This window comes from Oncorhynchus masou, chromosome 1 (genome assembly GCF_036934945.1).
Source record: "Oncorhynchus masou masou isolate Uvic2021 chromosome 1, UVic_Omas_1.1, whole genome shotgun sequence".
In the NCBI taxonomy this organism is placed as follows: domain Eukaryota; kingdom Metazoa; phylum Chordata; class Actinopteri; order Salmoniformes; family Salmonidae; genus Oncorhynchus; species Oncorhynchus masou.
The window spans coordinates 70,757,165-70,778,865 of record NC_088212.1 but is presented as its reverse complement, the minus strand read 5'-3'; the positions used below and the strand labels follow the sequence as shown (position 1 = coordinate 70,778,865).

General features: G+C 42.7%; 1 protein-coding gene across 4 annotated transcripts in view; it reads left to right on the top strand.

Annotated features, from left to right (window-relative positions):
- The first annotated feature begins 334 nt into the window (after nt 1-334).
- The window catches only part of LOC135549926 (interferon regulatory factor 8-like), a 53,099-nt gene continuing 31,732 nt past the window's right edge, over nt 335-21,701 (top strand). For 2 of the 4 annotated variants that reach the window (XM_064980331.1, XM_064980333.1), the window contains exons 1-6: nt 335-623; nt 4,773-4,806; nt 5,593-5,675; nt 6,263-6,312; nt 18,066-18,158; nt 18,254-18,425. In XM_064980331.1, coding sequence (XP_064836403.1) covers nt 603-623; nt 4,773-4,806; nt 5,593-5,675; nt 6,263-6,312; nt 18,066-18,158; nt 18,254-18,425 — 453 coding nt within the window. In that variant the 5' untranslated portion in view covers nt 335-602. The remainder of the gene's footprint in view (nt 624-4,772; nt 4,807-5,592; nt 5,676-6,262; nt 6,313-18,065; nt 18,159-18,253; nt 18,426-21,701) is intronic. The other 2 variants (XM_064980340.1, XM_064980324.1) reach the window with 2 other exon arrangements.

Sequence of the window (21,701 nt, the reverse complement as noted above, 5' to 3'; positions counted from 1 at the left end):
ATATCCACATCCATGGATTTTCCCTATTTTGAAACCTGGCAAGCCTTTTCCCGCCTCTTATCTAATTGTGTGAATATCGTACTAGCACCATGTTTTTAGTTGACATTTTTAAGGAAACCACGCTGTAGTCCTGGATTAGGCTATGGCAGGCATGTGGGGGTTTACATGAATTAAAAAGCATAGGCTATTCGATACTTCAAATGCATTTATTTAGGACATAGTACAAATAAGTAGTACTGGATGAATTGATGATAATCCTTAACGGGTCTAATGTCACGAAACCCGCGCGGACTGGGCTGCATTACGATCCCATGTACCAATGATATCTTTTCTAGGGGGAAACCCGGAAGAGGATTATGGAGCGAAGGTTATACAGAGCAACATTATGGCGATTGTCTTGTGAAGCAATGTAGACAAAGCGGTTAAAATACACCCATGTTGTTGAACTACAGGGGAGCAAAGTGGTCTCACAAGTGACGGACCGACCATTTCGCAATCACTCGCACCCCTTCGTGTTATTTTCCAATATTTTACGTTGTTGCATTGAGACGTAAATACTCAGCTGTATTTTAAATACTTCATTTTTGTCGTCTGCGAGAGACATGGGAAATGGAATGAACAAGGTAGGGGCCTTTGTGTTATTGTTATTAATGTATATTTTCTGTTCAATGGCTTGATTGTTATTTTGTAGCAAGGCACTTCCTCAGAGGGGCGTAAACGTTGCACATAGATATGCGCGGAATATATGATGTCATGGTATTTACATCAGTCATCTACATGTCTATCTGCAACACTGAACGTCCATATAGTCCCCTGAATAAAACCAAAGGGTAGGCTACTCATCACACACTGTCACTTAATAAAATAACGTGAAAACTCATACAGGTTTGGGTTTTGGGTATCAAATGGAGAAAAACACATAGACCTACTATTTTGACTGTTTTAAAGCCCTTATTGTTATCTGTCAATAGTTGGGTGTTTAAATGTTTTGTATATACAGTACCAGTCAAAGTTTGAACACGTATTCATTCAAGGGCTTTTCTTTATTTTAATAGTGAAGACACCAAAACTGAAATAACACATGGAATCATGTAGTAATTAAAAAAGTGTTAAACAAATCTAAATATTTTAAATTCTTCAAAGTAGTCACCCTTTGCCTTGATGACAGCTTTATACACTCTTGGCATTCGCTCAATCAGCTTCATGAGGTAGTCACCTGGAATGCATTTCAATTAACAGGTGTGCCTTGTTAATTTGTGGAATTTCTTTCCTTAATGCGTTTGTGCCAATCAGTTGTGTTGTGACAAGGTAGGGGTGGTATACAGAAGATAGCCCTATTTGGCAAATGACCAAGTCCATATTATGGCAGGAACAGCTTAAATAAGCAAAGAGAAACGACAATCCATCATTACTTTAAGACATGAAGGTCAGTCAATGCAGAACATTTTATAAGTGCAGTCTCAAAAACCATCAAGCCCTGTGATGAAACTGGCCCTTGTGAAGACCGCCACAGGAAAGGAAGACCCAGAGTTACCTCTGCTGCAGAGGATAAGTTCATTAGAGTTACGAGCCTCCAGATAAATGGTTCACAGAGTTCAAGTAACAGACACATCTCAACATCCACTGTTCAGAGGAGACTGTGTTGAATCAGGCCCTCATGGTCGAATTGCTGCAAAGAAACCACTACTCAAGGACACCAATAATAAGAAGATAATTGCTTGGTCAAGAAACTCAAGCAATGGACATTGGACCTGTGGAAATCTTTTCCTTTGGTCTGATGAGTCCAAATTTGAGATTTTTGTTTCCAACCGCTGTGTCTTTGTGAGACAGAGTAGGTGAATGGATAATCTCTGCATGTGTGGTTCCCACAATGATGCATGGAGGAGGAGGTGTGATGGTGTGGGAGTGCTTTGCTGGTGTCATTGTCAGTGATTTATTTAGAAATCAAGGCACACTTAACCAGCATGGCTACCACAGCATTCTGCAGTGATACGCCATTACATCTGGTTTACACTTAGTGGGGCTATCGTTTGTTTTTCAACAGGACAATGACCCAACACACCTCCAGGCTGTGTAAGGGCTATTTGACCAATAATTAGAGTGATGGAGTGCTGCATTAGATGACCTGGCCTCCACAATCACCCAACCTCAACCCAATTGATATGGTTTGGGATGAGTTGGACCTCAGAGTGAAGGAAAAGCAGCCAACAAGTACTTAGTGTAACTTTAGACCGTCCCTTCGCCCATACCCGGGCGCGAACCAGGGACCCTCTGCACACATCAACAACTGACACCCACGAAGCATCATTACCCATCGCTCCACAAAAGCCGCGACCCTTGCAGAGCAAGGGGAACTAGCACTTCAAGGTCTCAGAGCAAGTGACGTCACCGATTGAAACGCTATTTAGCACGCACCGCTAACTAAGCTAGCCGTTTCACATCCGTTACATTAGCATATGTGGGAATTCCTTCAAGACTGTTGGAAAAGCATTCCAGGTGAAGCTGGTTGAGAGAATGCCAAGAGTGTGCAAAGGATGGCTACTTTGAAGAATCTAAAATCAAAAATATGTTTTTTTAAACACTTTTTTTGGTTACTACATGATTCCATATGTGTTACTACATAGTTTTGATGTCTTCACTATTATTCTACGATGTAGAAAATACACTGCTCAAAAAAATAAAGGGAACACTTAAACAACACAATGTAACTCCAAGTCAATCACACTTCTGTGAAATCAAACTGTCCACTTAGGAAGCAACACTGATTGACAATAAATTGCACATGCTGTTGCGCAAATGGAATAGACAACAGGTGAAAATTATAGGCAATTAGCAAGACACCCCCAATAAAGGAGTGGTTCTGCAGGTGATAACCACAGACCACTTCTCAGTTCCTATGCTTCCTGGCTGATGTTTTGGTCACTTTTGAATGCTGGCAGTGCTTTCACTCTAGTGGAAGCATGAGACGTAGTCTACAACCCACACAAGTGGCTCAGGTAGTGCAGCTCATCCAGGATGGCACATCAATGCGAGCTGTGGCAAGAAGGTTTGCTGTGTCTGTCAGCGTAGTGTCCAGAGCATGGAGGCGCTACCAGGAGACAGGCCAGTACATCAGGAGATGTGGAGGAGGCTGTAGAAGGGCAACAACCCAGCAGCAGGACCGCTACCTCCGCCTTTGTGCAAGGAGGAGCAGGAGGAGCACTGCCAGAGCCCTGCAAAATGACCTCCAGCAGACCACAAATGTGCATGTGTCTGCTCAAATGGTCAGAAACAGACTCCATGAGGGTGGTATGAGGGCCCGACGTCCACAGGTGGGGGTTGTGCTTACAGCCCAACACCGTGCAGGATGTTTGGCATTTGCCAGAGAACACCAAGATTGGCAAATTTGCCACTGGCGCCCTGTGCTCTTCACAGATGAAAGCAGGTTCACACTGAGCAAATGTGACAGACATGATAGTCTGGAGACACCGTGGAGAACGATCTGCTGCCTGCAACATCCTGCAGCATGACCGGTTTGGCGGTGGGTCAGTCATGGTGTGGGGTGGCATTTCTTTGGGGGGGCCTCCATGTGCTCGCCAGAGGTAGCCTGACTGCCATTAGGTACCGAGATGAGATCCTCAGACCCCTTGTGAGAATATATGCTGGTGCGGTTGGCCCTGGGTTCCTCCTAATGCAAGACAATGCTAGACCTCATGTGGCTGGAGTGTGTCAGCAGTTCCTGCAAGAGGAAGGCATTGATGCTATGGACTGGCCCGCCCATTCCCCAGACCTGAATCCAATTAAGCACATCTGGGACATCATGTCTTGCTCCATCCTCCAACGCCACGTTGCACCACAGACTGTCCAGGAGTTGGCGGATGCTTCAGTCCAGGTCTGGGAGGAGATCCCTCAGGAGACCATCCGCCACCTCATCAGGAGCATGCGCAGGCGTTGTCGAGAGGTCATACAGGCACGTGGAGGCCACACACACTACTGAGCCTCATTTTGACTTGTTTTAAGGACATTACATCAAAGTTGGATCAGCCTGGTTTTCCACTTTAATTTTGAGTGTGACTCCAAATCCAGACCTCCATGGGTTGATAAATTTGATTTCAATTGATAATTTTTGTGTGATTTTGTTGTCAGCACATTCAACTATGTAAAGAAAAAAATATTTTATAAGAATATTTCATTCATTCAGATCTAGGATGTGTTATTTTAGTGTTCCCTTTATTTTTTTGAGCAGTGTAGTACAAATAAAGAAAAATCCTGGAATGAGTAGGTGTGTCCAAACTTTTGACTGGTACTGTATATATTACACGTCTTCGTGTCCCGTTAACGGTGATGGGAGTGTCCAGAAGCACCTCTGGGCACCACTGTAATTCCACCCTGACTGAAGCTCTAAGCTTTTCTGAATTTCAGAGGACACTAACATCATAGGCAGGCATATACTTTTTATTTTGACGTCTTAAATAATGCAGGAGTCTTGTAATGATCGGATCGCTACAGCTTTATTGCACAGCTTTGTGTCAACATGGCCTTAACCATCAGAGTTGATTCAGTGCTCCTCACTCCCAGTCATGCCAGGCAATACTATTTATTACAGACCCTATAAGGCTTGATTTAGCTATGAAAATGGTTCCTGTTTGTTTTCTAAATTGGGAAAATACTGTTTGACCAAACTGGGCACCTGTACGTCCTACGACCATAGATAAGGAGCATCACTAAGGTTAAGGCCATGCTCATTGTGAATATCTAACTAGCGAAATGTCTCTCTGTTTTCCTATTTGCAGGTTGTCGATGGGCTCTACCTGGGAAAGATCAGAGGTGAGAACAGGATTCTGTTGAAATCCATTCAGTTGTTTTTTTATTTTGCACAGTCAGGCATCCCACCCAAGAGACAACACTCACTAATTCCCTAGGTGAGGCACCAGCAGCAGCTTGCTTGAATCCAGGGCAGCTTTCAAAGAGACAGGCATTTTCTTCTGTTATTGATGCACACAAGCTTTACTTTCTCTGTCCTTCTGTTGTTATAATGTTGTTGATACGTTACCTGTAAGGTACGGTCAAATCTTACAAGGGAAGAGCTAACAAGAATATCTAGTGAGTGGACTATAGTTATGTATAGATGAAAATAGAGTAGCAGAAGGTTATACGTGTACTGTAGCTCAATGAACTAAGGCATGGCCTGAATTAAGGCTTCTGCATGCATCATACTGTATCCATCAGTAGAATATGGCACATTTACTCCCTCTGGTAGTGTTGGTGATTTATCTGCTCCTCAGCCAAGGGGGTTTCTGCCCTACCAGCTTAATGTGACATCTACCCTGCTATAATTTTAGCCATACTGATGATGGCTTCACTAGATGGTCCAAGTACTGCTCACACACTGAAAATAGCTTTAAGTGTCAAGGCCAAATGATTGCTACCCAAATTACAGCCACACAGTCACAGATGCTGCTTCTGTTCAAGCCACTCCTGGGTTTTAAACACTTCAAATGATGCATTTCCTCTCTCTCCTTATGGCATTGCTTTGTCTACTGAGGGTCTCATAGAAATTCACTGAGAAGAATCACTGATCAACATTTTCTCCCTCCCTTCGTCTTTTGCCAGACTCGGAGAACAGAGAAAGTTTGTCCCACAACAACATCACCCACATCCTGTCTGTGTATAACAATGCTAAACCGGTGCTGGAGGTGAGTGGAGCTCATACTCAGTCAGTGAATATGGGATGTTGTCTCAAATTCTAGAGAGACGTCTAATAACTTTTTGGGTCAGTATTCAGTTCCTTGATTTGATTCATGGGAATTGTGTCGTGTAATGAAATCCATACAGTATGACGTAATTTTGTAGAAGTGTAAAACAGATTTTGTAGTAAATAGTTGAAGCCTGCTGGGGGTAGTGTTGTCTCAGTTTAATACATACCAGTGACATTGGGCTGAAGAACTTCAGACAAAGCTTTAACTATTCAATAAAGCACTTCACTCTTGAAGCATCATATTTTAGTTTTATTTTACCTATGTGGTTCATTTATAAAACTCAGTTGAGTATGTGTATGTATTTACTTGACTCCAAAAGCAATGTGCAGTTGATTACCACACACCTTATCTACTAATTACTGTTTCAAACAATAGAAAACATTACAAGAATGCTAATTGGCAGAAAGTGAATTATATACCACTGATAAACTGTACTGTGACCACATGTAGATGGTATGTGTTGTGTGCAGAACAAAACTGACCCTTGTGTTGTGTTTGTACTCCTATCTGTTTACCTCTCACAGGACATGACCTACCTGTGTATCCACGCAGCTGATGTGTCTAGCCAGAACCTGTGAGTTACCTTACACAAACACCATTCATTGTCAAACAAATCCACCAACACAAGCCACTCCGTTGTGTACCATCGTCAGAGGTCCCTCTTTTCTTCCTGTGAACAAGACATGACTCGTGTCATATTGTTTCAACAACATCAGTTGAACGTAACTCTTCAGTTTGTGTCTCCAGGGTGACACGCAGGCAGGAAAAGTAGATTTGTCACTTTGTCTTTGAAACGACTGAAATAAGCCTGGAAGTCTTTTAAAGGTTCATACAGTATGTATCAGGTAGAGATAAACAAGGTACCTACATTATCAAGTCAGAGACCAAAACAGTAAAAAAAAACACTAAGACCTGATAATCTAAAGGACTCTGAGAGAAAGACATCTCAGTTTGACTTGTCTGGCTTTGCTATCAGAGCAGGAAAGAGTGTGGAGATGGTGCAGTATTTTAAATGGCTGTAGTTTTATATAGGCCCCATCACCACTGTGTGAAATGAGCTAGATAGACTGCTGCTTCACGTGTGTTATCAAGTCCCCCTCTGTCGTTATAGCAGCAGACCAAAACATTTACTTCTCTGTCTCTAAGCTGCTCTCATGTTTGGTGGGTCTCCATTGGCATACTACCATTTAGTATAAATACTGTTATAAAAGAAGTTGCAGAAATGTAACAGTTGAAAATAAAGAATAATCAGGGGTTGGAACCGAAATCATTTGCCAATCATTTCGTTCTGAACAGAACCACTATTTATTTTGTTCCGTTCCACTGTTCCGACCAGCAAAATGAAGTTCTGAACCGGTTCGAATCGCAAAAAAGTACCAGTTTATATCGTTCCTTTCTGTTTCTTTTTTAACCTGTGAAATCTTCCTTTTTTTACATTTTGCTCATTATATTACTTCACCAATCAGTACAGATAGAGGAGGCAAGCTAGTTGTTTACATGCATGATGGACAGACAAGTGTAGCCTATTGCGCAAGATGTGACTGAAATGTTAGGAGTGGGGAGACAACGAGAGTGGGTTAAGGAGCAGGCTTAAAGCACTAGGCATCTTGTTATGATATGAATTAGGTCCACAGAGTTATACAGTAACTATGCCTATAATATTCTTAACTAGCATTGAAAAAGTTAATACATTTTTCTTTAGCTAATGAAAAATATCTCTCGTCAGTACAGTAGCCTATGCTTCGGAAGGGGAAGAGGCAGGTAATTAAACAGGCACACCGGCAAAGATTTTTAGCTTGCAGGCAGCCGCTGGAATAGGTTTCTGAGTGACAGAGTGTGGGCTTTGCATTGGCGCTTTGTTGCATTTTTTGTGGAACTAGAAAAAATGCCTGGAATGTAAAATAACATTATTAACCGGTTTTCCTTGCTTTTAAAATAACGCTTCTGTTCCGGAACGGTATGGATCACTTTCATTCCCGGTTCCATTTCTGTTCCTTGAAAAATGTCTTATTTTCCGGTTTCCGTTCTGTTCCTTGAACCGGTTCCAACCCCTGAAAATGATAAATCAAATGCTGTAACAGTGTGAGACGAGAATCATTTCAGTAGTAAGGGACTCCGACTCTAGTGTTGTGGTGGTCATTGGAGGCAGGCCTTTCATGTCACTTGATTACACATTGTGGCTATTTGAAAAGAAAAGTAGTGTCAGAGTCCCCCTAGCTACACATGGTAACCCTGTGATGTCTCTCCAAGTGACTTGACAGCTGAGGGTAGAGTCCCTGTAGCACTGAGAGCGTTCTCCTCAGCTCTGCTCTGCTCTGTGTGGTTGTCCTTCCTTCCACCCATGCCATTATCACTTTCACATTCAGTCTTTAGTAGAGTTGAATATTTTCCCCGGATTTAAAAAATGTTCCATCCCGAGAATAAATCACTTTTCTCTCAGGCATCACGTATTTCCCGCCAAAACCGGAAGTGTCGTTCCAAAGCATATAAAACATATACACTGAGTGTACCAAACATTAGGAACACCTTCCTAATATTGAGTTGCTCCCCCTTTTGCCCTCAAAACAGCCTCAATTCATCGGAGCATGGACTCCACAAGGTGTCGAAAGCGTTCCACAGGGATGCTGGCACATGTTGACTCCAATGCTTTCCAAAGTTGACTGGATGTCCATTTGGTAGTGGACCATTCTTGATACACACGGAATATTGTTGAGTGTGAAAACTACCAGCAGCGTTGCACTTCTTGACATTCTCAAGCCAGTGCACCTGGCACCGACTACCATACCCCATTCAAAGGCACTTAAATCTGTTGTCTTGTCCATTCACCCTATGAATGGCACACATACACAATCCATGTCTCCTCCCCTTCATGTACACTGATTTGAAGTGGATTTAACCTCTTGGAACTCCCCATCCCGGATCCGGGATCGTGACTAAAGCCTCAGGCTCATTAGCATAACGCAACGTTAACGATTTCTGAATATCGCAAATAAAATGAAAATAATGCGTCTGCTCTCAAGCTTAGCCTTTTCTTAACAACACTGTCATCTCAGATTTTCAAAATATGCTTTTGAACCATAGAAATTGACTAATTTGTGTAAGAGTATGCAAAGCTAGCATAGCATTTTGAGTAGCATTTAGCACGCAACATTTTCACAAAAACCAGATAACCAAATATATAAAATCATTTACCTTTGAAGAGCTTCTGATGTTTTCAATGAGGAGACTCTCAGTTACATACCAAATGCGCAGTTTTTCCTGAAAGCGTCTGTGTGTAGGAGAAATCGTTCCGTTTTCTACATTGCGTCTGGCTACCGAAACGAACCGAAAATTCAGTCACCTACAACGTAAAACTTTTTCTGGATTAACTACATAATATCGACCGAAACATGGCAAACGTTGTTTGGAATCAATCCTCAAGGTGTTTTTTCACATATCTCTTCATTGATATGCAGTTCGTGGAAGCTTGCTTTCCTCTCTGTATCCCATGGAAAAATACTGGCAGCTGTCTTTTGCGCACCAATTTCGGCGCAGGACACCGGGCGGACACCTGGTAAATGTGGTCTCTTATGGTCAATCTTCCAATAATCTGCCTACAAATACGTCACAATGCTGCAGACACCTTGGGGAAACGACAGAAAGGGCAGGCTCATTCCTCTCGCATTCACAGCCATATAAGGAGACAATGGAAAACAGAGCCTCAAAAATCCTGCTAATTTCCTGGATGCCGTCTCATCTTGGTTTTGCCTGAAGCTCACGTTCTAGGGCACGCACAGAAAATATATTGGTAGTTCTGGACACGTCAGAGTGTTTTCTTTCGAAAGCTATCAATTATATGCATAGTCGAGCATCTTTTTGTGACAAAATATCTTGTTTAAAACGGGAACGTTTTTCATCCAAAAATGAAATAGCGCCCCCAGAGCATCAACAGGTTAACAAGCGACATCATTAAGGGATGATAGCTTTCACCTGGTCAGTATGTCATAGAAAGAGCAATGTTTTGTACGCTGGGTAAGTACAGTTGAAGTCGGAAGTTTCCATACACCGTAGCCAAATACATTTAAACTCAGTTTTTCACTGTTCCTGACATTTAATCCTAGTAAAAATTCCTCATCTTAGGTCATTTAGGATCACCACTTTATTTTAAGAATGTGAAATGTCAGAATAATAGTAGAGAGAATGATTTATTTCAGTTTTTATTTCTTTCATCACATTCCCAGTGGGTCAGAAGTTTACATACATTCAATTAGTATTTGGTAGCATTGCCTTTAAATTGTTTAACTTGGGTCAAACGTTTCGGATAGCCTTCCACATGCTTCCCACAATAAGTTGGGTGGATTTTGGCCCATTCGTCCTGACAGAGCTGGTGTAACTGAGTCAGGTTTGTTGGCCTCCTTGCTCACACACGCTTTTTCAGTTCTGCCCACAGATTTTCTATAGGATTGAGGTCGGGGCTTTGTGATGGCCACTCCAATACCTTTGTTGTTCTTAAGCCATTTTGCCACAACTTTGGAAGTATGCTTGGGGTCATTGTCCATTTGGAAGATCCATTTGCAACCAAGCTTTAACTTCCTGACTGATGTCTTGAGATGTTGCTTCAATATATCCACATCATTTCCCTTCCTCATGATGCCATCTATTTTGTGAAGTGCACCAGTCCCTCCTGCAGCAAAGCACCCCCACAACATGATCCTGCCACCCCCGTGCTTCACGGTTGGGATGGTGTTCTTCGGCTTGCAAGCCTCCCCCTTATTCCTCCAAACATAACAATGGTCATTATGGCCAAACAGTTCTATTTTTGATTCAGCAGACCAGAGGACATTTCTCCAAAAAGTACGATCTTTATCCCCATGTGCAGTTGCAAACCGTAGTCTGGTGGTTTTGTGGTGGTTTTGGAGCAGTGGCTTCTTCCTTGCTGAGCGGCCTTTCAGGTTATGTCAATATAGGACTCGTTTTCCTGTGGACATAGACACTTTTGTACCTGTTTCCTCCAGCATCTTCACAAGGTCCTTTGCTGTTGTTCTGGGATTGATTTGCACTTTTCGCACCAAAGTACATTAATCTCTAGGAGACAGAGCGTGTCTCCTTCCTGAGCAGTATGGCGGCTGCGTGGTCCCATGGTGTTTATACTTGCGTACTATTGTTTGTACAGATGAACGTGGTACCTTCAGGTGTTTGGAAATTGCTCCCAAGGATGAACCAGACCTGTGGAGGTCTACAATTTTTTTTCTGAGGTCTTGACTGATTTCTTTTGATTTTCCCATGATGTCAAGTAAAGAGGCACAGAGTTTGAAGGTAGGCATTGAAATACATCCACATGTACACCTCTATTTGACTCAAATTATATCAATTAGCCTATCAGAAGCTTCTAAAGCCATGACATTTATTTTCTGGAATTTTCCAAGCTGTTAAAAGGCACAGTCAACTTAGTGTATGTGAACTTCTGACCCACTGAAATTGTGATAGATTATTTAACTTATAATTCACTCTGTCTGTAAACAATTGTTGGAATAATTACCTGTGTCATGCACATAGTAGATGTCCTAACCGACATGCCAAAACTATAGTTTGTTAACAATAAATTTGTGGAGTGGTTGAAAAATGAGATTTATTGACTCCAACCAAAGTGTATGTAAACTTCCGACTTCAACTGTATGTCTGGATTTGATTAGAGCTTTGATTGGCATGAAAATTCAAGCCTGAAGCCTGATGAGCCATACATTAAAGACATTTTATGAGCCTAAGCCCAAAAAAGCACAAATGATTGTGTCATTTGACCTGCACCATCTGTTGAGTTTGTTCTGTGTCCACTGTCCATGTTAATTATGGCTCATTACATTAGTATTGTAGACACGCTGTGTAGCGCAGTAAGTATAACTACCAGGGTGGAATATCCTACCCTGCTTTTCATACCTGGACAGAAACACCCTGTCTGCCAGTCAGTCAGAAAAAGACAGACACTAGTGTTAAAGACATGCTCCGTAACTTTGGCGACTAGTAAGTATTTTTTTTAACCTCCCGTAAACAGAGCATAACTCAGTCAGTCTGTCAATCACTTGTCTTCTCAGAGGAAAATAAGAAGGAGAGAGATGATGATGAGGGTGGTTGGAGGTTGCGGATGAGGGGAGGAGGGGATGTTGTTGGGTTGGGGGGCCTCTGACCCCCCTGTCGCAACCAACTGGTCTGCAGGCAGCAGGAAGGAAGCCTTGCTGTGACATCCTGCTGTGCCTCGGTCACCAGGCCTATTATAGTCCCTCTCTGTCACAATCCCTAGGCTGGGAAAACAGGGCTAACGGTCTCCCTACTGGTTTCAACACGTCCCCCTGTTCCCCGCTTTTAGAGACCAGGCCAGGGACCGACATGGCTAGGGGCCCTAGGGGCTAGGACTGGGGGCCTCTCTCCTGATGAGTCTCTGAGGGTATGTCATTATTGTGGTAGGATGCTGACCTGACCCCCACTTCATGTTGTTTTATTAAAAACTCAAGAAACAAGAATTAGAATTAGATTCAGGTGGACATGTCCTATATCTTCAGTTACCAGATATCACAAACTAAAGCACTACAGAGTCTTTGTTTGGATTCAACCATACAATTTGCCACTGTCCTTCATTTGTGATTATAATATGGGTGATTGAATGCTAATCAGCCCTGAATGCTGGTTGGCTGACAGCCGTGGTGTATCAGATCGTATACCATGGGTATGACAAAACATGTCTTTTTACTGCTCTAATTACATTGGTAACCAGTTTATAATAGCAATAAGGCACCTCAGGGGTTTGTGATATATGGCCAATATACCAGGGTTAAGGGCTGTGTCCAGGCACTCTGTGTTGAGTCGTGCATACAAACAACCCTTAGCTGTGGTATATGGCCAATATACCAGGGTTAAGGGCTATATTCAGGCACTCTGTGTTGAGTCGTGCATACGAACAACCCTTAGCTGTGGTATATGGCCAATATACCAGGGTTAAGGGCTATATTCAGGCACTCTGTGTTGAGTCGTGCATATGAACAACCCTTAGCTGTGGTATATGGCCAATATACCAGGGTTAAGGGCTGTGTCCAGGCACTCTGTGTTGAGTCGTGCATACGAACAACCCTTAGCTGTGGTATATGGCCAATATACCAGGGTTAAGGGCTGTATCCAGGCACTCCACGATGGGTTGTGCATAAGAACAGCCCTTAGCCATGGAATATTGGCTATATACCACTCTTCCTCGTGGCTTATTGCATAAATATACACTGAGTATACCAAACACCCCTCCCCTCCCTTATTGCAGTTCTTGACACAAACTGGTGTGCCTGGCACCTACAACCATATCTGTTTCAAAGGCGCTAAAATATTTTGTCTTGCCTATTCACTCTGAATGGCACACAGACACAATCCGTGTCTCAAGGCTTAATTTTTCTTTAGCCTGTCTCCGCCCCTTCATCTACAGTGATTGAAACGGATTTAATAAGGGTTCATAGCTTTCACCTGGATTCACCGGGGCAGTCTGTCATGGAAAGAGCAGGTGTTCTTAATGTTTTGTATACTCAGTGTAAGATCCTAATTGTTTTTGTTTTCATTTGGAGTTCAGCCTCTCAAAACACAAAACAATCACCACATAATACATTTCTGCACATTAAACAAGATAGCCGGAAACCTCTGGACCAGAAATATTTTGAAAAGTGCTGAGGAGACTTCCTTCAGCAAAAGTTTGACTCCAAATGAGAAGGAGGGAACGTGCAATCCATCTATTTTAGCCCCTGGCTGTTGAGTTGGTTGGGTAACCAAGCAGCCTTTGCTGTTATAGGACAATGCTCCCCACCATATGACTCTCCTATTGCACAACACTTCACTACTATTTCCTAATAGTGTTTGGAGTGGTAGTCATAGACCAACACCAAAAAACAGTTTAGGGTAGACTGAAGGAGAATGTTAGTTGGGGTATATGCTGTATTGATCTACATTACAGTTTAGGGTAGACAGGAAGGAGAATGTTAATTGGGGTATATGCTGTATTGATCTACATTACAGTTTAGGGTAGACAGGAAGGAGAATGTTAATTGGGGTATATGCTGTATTGATCTACATTACAGTTTAGGGTAGACAGGAAGGAGAATGTTAATTGGGGTATATGCTGTATTGATCTACGTTACAGTTTAGGGTAGACAGGAAGGAGAATGTTAATTGGGGTATATGCTGTATTGATCTACATGAAAAGATGATCTCTAAAGATGGAATGATAGTGGTTGTAAAGTCTGGGAGGGGAAGCAGCATAGGAGTCCCCTATACTCTCATTACCTCACAGTCCTACAAAGGTGCATGAATTGACAAACCAACGGGTTGTGTGAGAGAGATTAAGACTTTCTTGGATGACAATGGAAGTTGAATAGAAAATAGTTCAAGGTTCTCCTGGTAGTGTCCAGTGGAGAGTTCTACTAAACAAGACAAGATCACTTCCACCACCATCTTGAGAGTAAGCTACCCATCCCTTCCCCCTCCATAACATCGTTATGCGTCTTTTCCTACTAGCACTGACTTTGCTGATAACCACTTTGTTCAGGGAAAATGTACTTGCTACGATTGTGATGTGTTGTTGTCTCACCTACAGTAGCTATCTTAAGATGAATGCACTTATGTAAGTCACTCCGGATAAGACCGTCTGCTAAATGACTAGTCTGTAAAATATGTCCTGGGACTTCCCAGTGGTGTGATGTTTGGACACAGATACTTGGGTATAAGACAGGACAGGTATCTATCTGGACATCATGACTAAGATGAAACGGATTGAAGGAACTTGTGCTGTGCAGAGATGACAGATGACTTTTACACCTTAGTTTCACTTCTTCCTGTTCATTCTCATATCCCATAAAATGTGACCTGAAATCTATTTATAGATCTGGTCTCACCTACGGCTGTCGCGGTCATGACATTTTGTCAGCCGGTGATTGTCAAGCAAATAACTGCCAGTTTCACGGTAATTGACCATTAATTAACATGAACACATTCAGCTTCTCCTGGCTTCCACACATTGCCACCGATGCAAATCTTTGGTACATCTACATTTAAAAAAGTTGAATATATCCATGTAAGAGCCTACATCATCACAATAAATCTGTTCGACCGGTCTAAATAAACATGATATGAAGAAAATGTAGTCTATTTCAGAAGAACAGAATAGCACACTCTGAGTTGTCCTTGTGTTAGGCCCTGATCTGGCTATGCCATATGGCTGTAGAACTGTACACTAGTTCATTAAGCAGACAAGATTTGCTTAGAATTCTGTGACATTATTTTATATGATTGTATAGAATGAAGAATACAATTGAACATAGCTGAATAAAATAGAAAGGATATTTTCTCCAAACATTTTAAAGGAGTGTGCATATGCAGCTATTCTGCGTGGAGCGCTTAACAAAGAAACAGGTACTCCTAAAATACTTAATTTCAAGTTATTTATGTATCTTTGGTTGTGATACAAACATCGGGCTATATCTTCTGAGTTTTAATACAATAAGGCTGCATGATGTGACTATAATGATGTTTTGAAAAAAGTTGCATGAAAGGCATGAGCTCTGCTTTGTTTTTTTGCAAAGGCTGTACACACTTTGACAAGGTCTTGATAATGCCTCGAATTTTCCAATGGCATCCCCTTTGTGTGGCTGTAATGTCACGTAAAAAAAAATCTATGTATTTTGCGACCAGTGGCCATTGGGCTCTTGGGCTGAATATAATTATTATAATTCCCTTCTCCCATTTGCACGCTCTGAAGCACCTCTCACTCACATGGCTCTCCATCATGTGATGGGTCTTTCTCACAGGCTACAAGTGAAGACAGACACATCGGGGAGGCAACTGTGTGCGTCCTTATCCAGTTCAGAGGAAGAACTGTCCACATTTACTTTTCGTCAGCCAACAAGTTGAGTAGGCCTAATGAACAGCGAAAGCACTATCCTATGTCAATCTACTTTCCCCCATAGTACAAAAGTCTACATATTCTGTGCGAGAAATAAATATTCCAAATATAGTGTAGGACAGTTGTGGGATGTGATAGATTCCAAATTAATCCAACCACTAGCATCAAAACAACTTTTTTAAGCAATGAGCCTGAAGCAACAGATCAGAACATTTAGCTTAAAATGTTGATAAACTATTATGATATTTCTTCACATTATAAGTGCAGCAATGTGCACACTGTAGTAAGCTATAAGCACAAATCTTCCATTAGCAGGAAAACACAATTCTCAAAAGTGACCGCAAAGGCAATTATGAATGTAATGCTTTTATTATACAGTGGGGAGAACAAATATTTTATACACTGCTGATTTTGCAGGTTTTCCTACTTACAAAGCATGTAGAGGTCTGTCATTTTTATCATAGGTACACTTCAACTGTGAGAGACGGAATCCAAAACAAAAATCGAGAAAATCACATTGTATGATTTTTAAGTAATTAATTTGCATTTTATTGCATGACATAAGTATTTGACCACCTACCAACCAGTAAGAATTCTTGCTCTCACAGACCTGTTAGTTTTTCTTTAAGAAGCCCTACTGTTCTCCACTCATTACCTGTATTAACTGCACCTGGTTGAACTCGTTACCTGTATAAAAGACCCCTGTCCACACACTCAATCAAACGGACTCCAACCTCTACACAATGGCCAAGACCAGAGAGGGTGTAAGGACATCAGGGATAAAATTGTAGACCTGCACAAGGCTGGGATGGGCTACAGGACAATAGGTAAGCAGCTTGGCGAGAAGGCAACAACTGTTGGCGCAATTATTAGAAAATGGAAGAAGTTCAAGATGACGGTCAATCACCCTCGGTCTGGGGCTCCATTCAAGATCTCACCTCGTGGGGCATCATGATCATGAGGAAGGTGAGGGATCAGCCCAGAATTACACAGCAGAACCTGGTCAATGACCTGAAGAGAGCTGGGACCACAGTCTCAAAGAAAACCATTAGTAACACACTACGCCATCATGGATTAAAATCCTGCAGCGCACGCAAGGTCCCCCTGCTCAAGCTAGCGCATGTTCAGGCCCGTCTGAAGTTTGCCAATGACCATCTGGATGATCCAGAGGAGGAATGGGAGAAGGTCATGTGGTCTGATGAGACAAAAAATGAGCTTTTTGGTCTGAACTCCACTCGCCGTGTGTTTGGAGGAAGAAGAAGGACGAGTACAACCCCAAGAACACCATCCCAACCGTGAAGCATGGAGGTGGAAACATCATTCTTTGGGGATGCTTTTCTGCAAAGGGGACATGACGACTGCACCGTATTGAGGGGAGGATGGATGGGGCCATGTATCGCGAGATCTTTGCCAACAACCTCCTTCCCGCAGTAAGAGCATTGAAGATGGGTCTTGGCTGGGTCTTCCAGCATGATAACAATACAAAACACACAGACAGGGCAACTAAGGAGTGGCTCCGTAAGAAGCATCTCAAGGTCCTGGAGTGGCCTAGCCAGTCTCCAGACCTGAACCCAATAGAAAATCTTTGGAGGGAGCTGAAAGTCCGTATTGCCCAGTGACAGCCCCGAAACCTGAAGGATCTGGAGAAGGTCTGTATGGAGGAGTGGGCCAAAATCTCTGCTGCAGTGTATGCAAACCTGGTCAAGAACTACAGGAAACGTATGATCTCTGTAATTGCAAACAAAGGTTTCTGTACCGAATATTAAGTTCTGCTTTTCTGATGTATCAAATACTTATGTCATGCAATAAAATGCAAATTAATTACTTAAAAATCTTACAATGTGATTTTCTGGATTTTTGTTTTAGATTCCGTCTCTCATAGTTGAAGTGTACTTATGATAAGAATTACAGACCTCTACATGCTTTGTAAGTAGGAAAACCTGCAAAATCAGCAGTGTATCAAATACTTTTTCTCCCCACTGTAAATGTGCATTTTTATGGTGAAAATTATCTTCCCCATACTTGAAACTCACATGCTTCATATGTATGCCAGTTAGTCTCTACTCCCGTTGTAAAACAGATTATTGTGCTCCATTTTGGAGCACAATAATTAGGCTTGGAGAAGCCTAAAAAGTGTATCACTGATTTGGATTGTCTTGTCATAGGTGAGACTAGGGCTGTTAAGATGACCATATTACTGCCACACAAGCAGCCACGAGTCACGATGGCAATCAAATTCCACGTGACCATTTAGCCACATTAATTGGTCACGTGGAATTTGATTGCCATCGTGACTCGTGACCGCTCGTGTGGCAGTAATATGGTCATCTTAACAGCCCTCGTCTCACCTATGACAATCCACATCCTGATATGATCAGTGATACACTTTTTACACTACACGGTTTATTCTGTACTTATAAGGCCAGGTGTTTGTGTCTTTGCAGGTCACAGCATTTCAAAGAGAGCATCAGGTTCATCCACGAATGTCGTCTAAATGGAGGGGCCTGTCTGGTGCACTGGTACGTACACCACCTAACCATAAACCACTAACTTTCTGTTGACCGTACCTGACCCCTCATGACTATGCTCTCCCTGTCCCTGTCCCATAATGCAGCCTGGCCGGTGTGTCCCGTAGTACTACCATGGTGGTGGCCTACCTGATGACAATCACCACCTACAGCTGGGAGGAGTGTCTGTCAGCTGTCAAGGCTGTGCGTTCCTTCGTAGGCCCGAACTATGGCTTCCAACAGCAACTACAGGAGTACCAGATGAACCAAGTCACAGAGGTAGGTACACACACATTGAAACACACACACCCTGTATATCAAATCACATGCCACATGCGCCGAATACAACAAGTGTAGACCGTGAAATGCTTACATACAAGCCCTTAACCAACAGTGCAGATCAAGAAGAAGAACCTATTTACCAAGTAGACTAAAATAAAAACTAAGAATAAAAGGTAACACAAAAAGAATGACAATAACGAGGCTATATACAGGGGGCACCAGTACTGAGTCAGTGTGCAGGGGTACAGGTTAGTTGAGGTAATCTGTACATGTAGGTGGGGGTGAAGTGACTATGCATAGGTAACAAACAAACAGAGAGTAGCAGCAGTGTACAAGGGGGGATGTCCGGTGTACAATGTAAATTGTCCGGTGGCGATTTTTATAAATTGTTCAGCTCTCTAATGGCTTGGGGGTAGAAGCTTTTGAGGAGCCTTTTGGTCCTAGACTTGGTGCTCCGGTCCCGGTGGCCGTGCGGTAGCAGAGAAAACAATCTACAACAATTTTATGGGCTTTCCTCTGACACAGCCTATTATATCGGTCCTGGGTGGCAGAAAGCTTGGCCCCAGTGATGTACTGGGCCGTTTGCACTACCCTCTGTAGCGCCTTACAATCAGATGCAGACAGTTGTCAAACCAGGCAGTTTTGCAACTGGTCAGGATGTTCTCGATGGTGCAGCTGTAGAACTTTTTGAGGATCTGGGGGCCCATGTGTCACGTTTTACCAAGGTGGGTGGAATCAGGTGCAGAGAGCAGGTTTCAGTGATTAGACAGTTTATTCTCCGGCGCACAAAAACGAAGGTCAACCCAACACACAGGGTGAATAATCCAACACAGGACCAAAATAGTCCGGAGAATAAAACACAAGTAATCCACCAAATAACATGAATACAAAAAACAATCCCGCACAAAACAAGGGCGGGACAACCTACTACATATAAGGACACTAATTAGACTAAAATACACACAGGTGAAACTAATAAGACAAAACCAACAGACAAACGAAAAAGGGATCGGTAGTGGCTAGTAGGACGGTGACGATGACCGCCGAGCACCGAGCACCGCCAGAACAGGCAGGGGAGCCAACTTCGGCGGAAGTCGTGACACCATGCCAAGTCTTTCAGTCTTCTGAGGGGGAAAAGGTTTTGTTGTGTCCTCGTCACGACTGTCTTGGTACGTTTGGACCATGATAGTTCGTTGGTGATGTAGAAACCAAGGAACTTGAAACTCTAGACACCCTCCACTACAGCCCCGTCAATGTTAATGGGGGCCTGTTCGGCCTGCTTTTTACTGTAGTCCACGATCAGCTCCTTTGTCTTGCTCACATCGAGGGAGAGGTTGTAGTTCTCTGACCTCCTCCCTATAGGCCGTCTCACCGTTGTTGGTGATCAGGCCTACCACTGTTATGTCGTCAGCAAACTTAATGATGGTGTTGGAGTCGTGTTTGGTCATGCAGTCGTGGGTGAACAGGGAATACAAGGAGGGGACTAATTACACACCCCTGAGGCGCCCCAGTGTTGAGGATCAGCGTGACAGATGTATTGTTGCCTACTCTTACCACCTGGGGGGGCCCCTTAATGCTCCAGGGGCGCTGTACAATGGTGACCCAGTCCATGACCCTACTCCCTGCGGGTGTCTCACGGGGAGTTGGGATATGCAACAAAAAAACAGGACAAATATAAGCACCCCCCAAATTGTTGTTATTATTCTACAGCTTCCCCCAATTCAATGTGGGCAGAAAAACACCCTGTAACACAGCTCAAGTGTAATATTTAGACTTGAATAGTTCATGTAAACAATTTCAGTGAGTAAGAAGAATGCCGGTTAAGGCCCACCTTTTCTCTAACACCCACTCGGAAGCCAAACTGTTAGCTTACTCCCACTCATAGTACAGAGGTAACAGGAATGTGTCATCATTCAGCCGCTATCAGTTAATGATGCAGCCGTTTTTTACAAGGCCACTCCTGCCCTGTCAGGTTCATACTTTTGGTTTACTTTCACTTCTGTAGATGGAGGTGGGTCTCTGACAGTATACCTGGAGCCCATCCTTCCTGGTTGCCTGTCTCAACTTTATATGGCCTACCAGGGATCTTCCTCAACTCATCATACTGCTCATTAGCAATCTGGGAGATGATCTTTGTGATGGCTGATGGCTTGCTCTGGACTTGCTGTTATGACCGAGGTGGGTTATGAACCCTCAATGTATCTAGGCAAACAGAAGACCACTAGATCGTGTGTAAACTGTTACTATGTGACTTTCATCTGGGCCACCAGAAATACACAAGTTAATTAATTAGAAGTGCCACCATCATGCATATGAACCGTGACTTCACTGTCATGTCACTAGACCTACACTAAAGTGTGTGCTGGTTTCAAAGTGAGTATCTGTGTTGTCAGTTTATTTATACCCATCTGCAAATTATTCACACAAGATGTAGTGGGGTGAGAAAATGGCTTTCCTGTTGTGGGGCAGCTATTTCCACACACATCAGACTTCAAACCTGTGAAATTATGTGTGACACACACACACACACACACATATTTCTAGACCATTCTGCAAAAAGAGCTGTGTATGGAGGTTGCTGAGAAGGGCTTTGTTTCTCTAGCTGATGACATGCACCCAGCCAGTGGTACTCAGTACGTGTGTGTTGTATACAGAAGGGGAACTGGAGGGGCTTGCTGAAATTGCATTAGCCTGGTACTAACCATCACGTGACTGTAATTACTGTCAGAAGCTTGCAACATGTCTTCACTGAAGAAAAAAACATTTATTTTCTTATTGTTTGGTTGAGTTGGCAGTGATTTTGAGGATCAAAGGGGAAATTGAATTCCTTTCTTCATGTTTTTCCCACGACTGTGTCTTAGAGAGAATTTGCTTTTGTCATCCCAATAGTTTTATCTATAGTGTTATACTGTATATAGAGGTGATCAATTGTATATTTTTTTTAAATTTCACAACACTTTGCCTAAAACACTGATACAACTAAGGCATGTCTGTTGTTAAAAATTATTATAAATGCATTATTATGTGGGTGTTGTGCGTAAGGTAGGGTTCAGTAAGTGTGATAGTGTCTTAGGGGTTGTGTCCAGGTCACTGTTCCTTCGTTGGACTTTGACTTACTTTAAATGGATTCAAAGCAGGGAGATGTTTTCAAACAAACAAAACTGAAATTTACATAATTTGTTCCAATTTTGAGTAATCCTTTTCTCATGAATAGTTGATCTGGAAGTGAAAACTGGTAAAGGAATGGTGGAGTGTCTGACTCAAAGCTGGGTT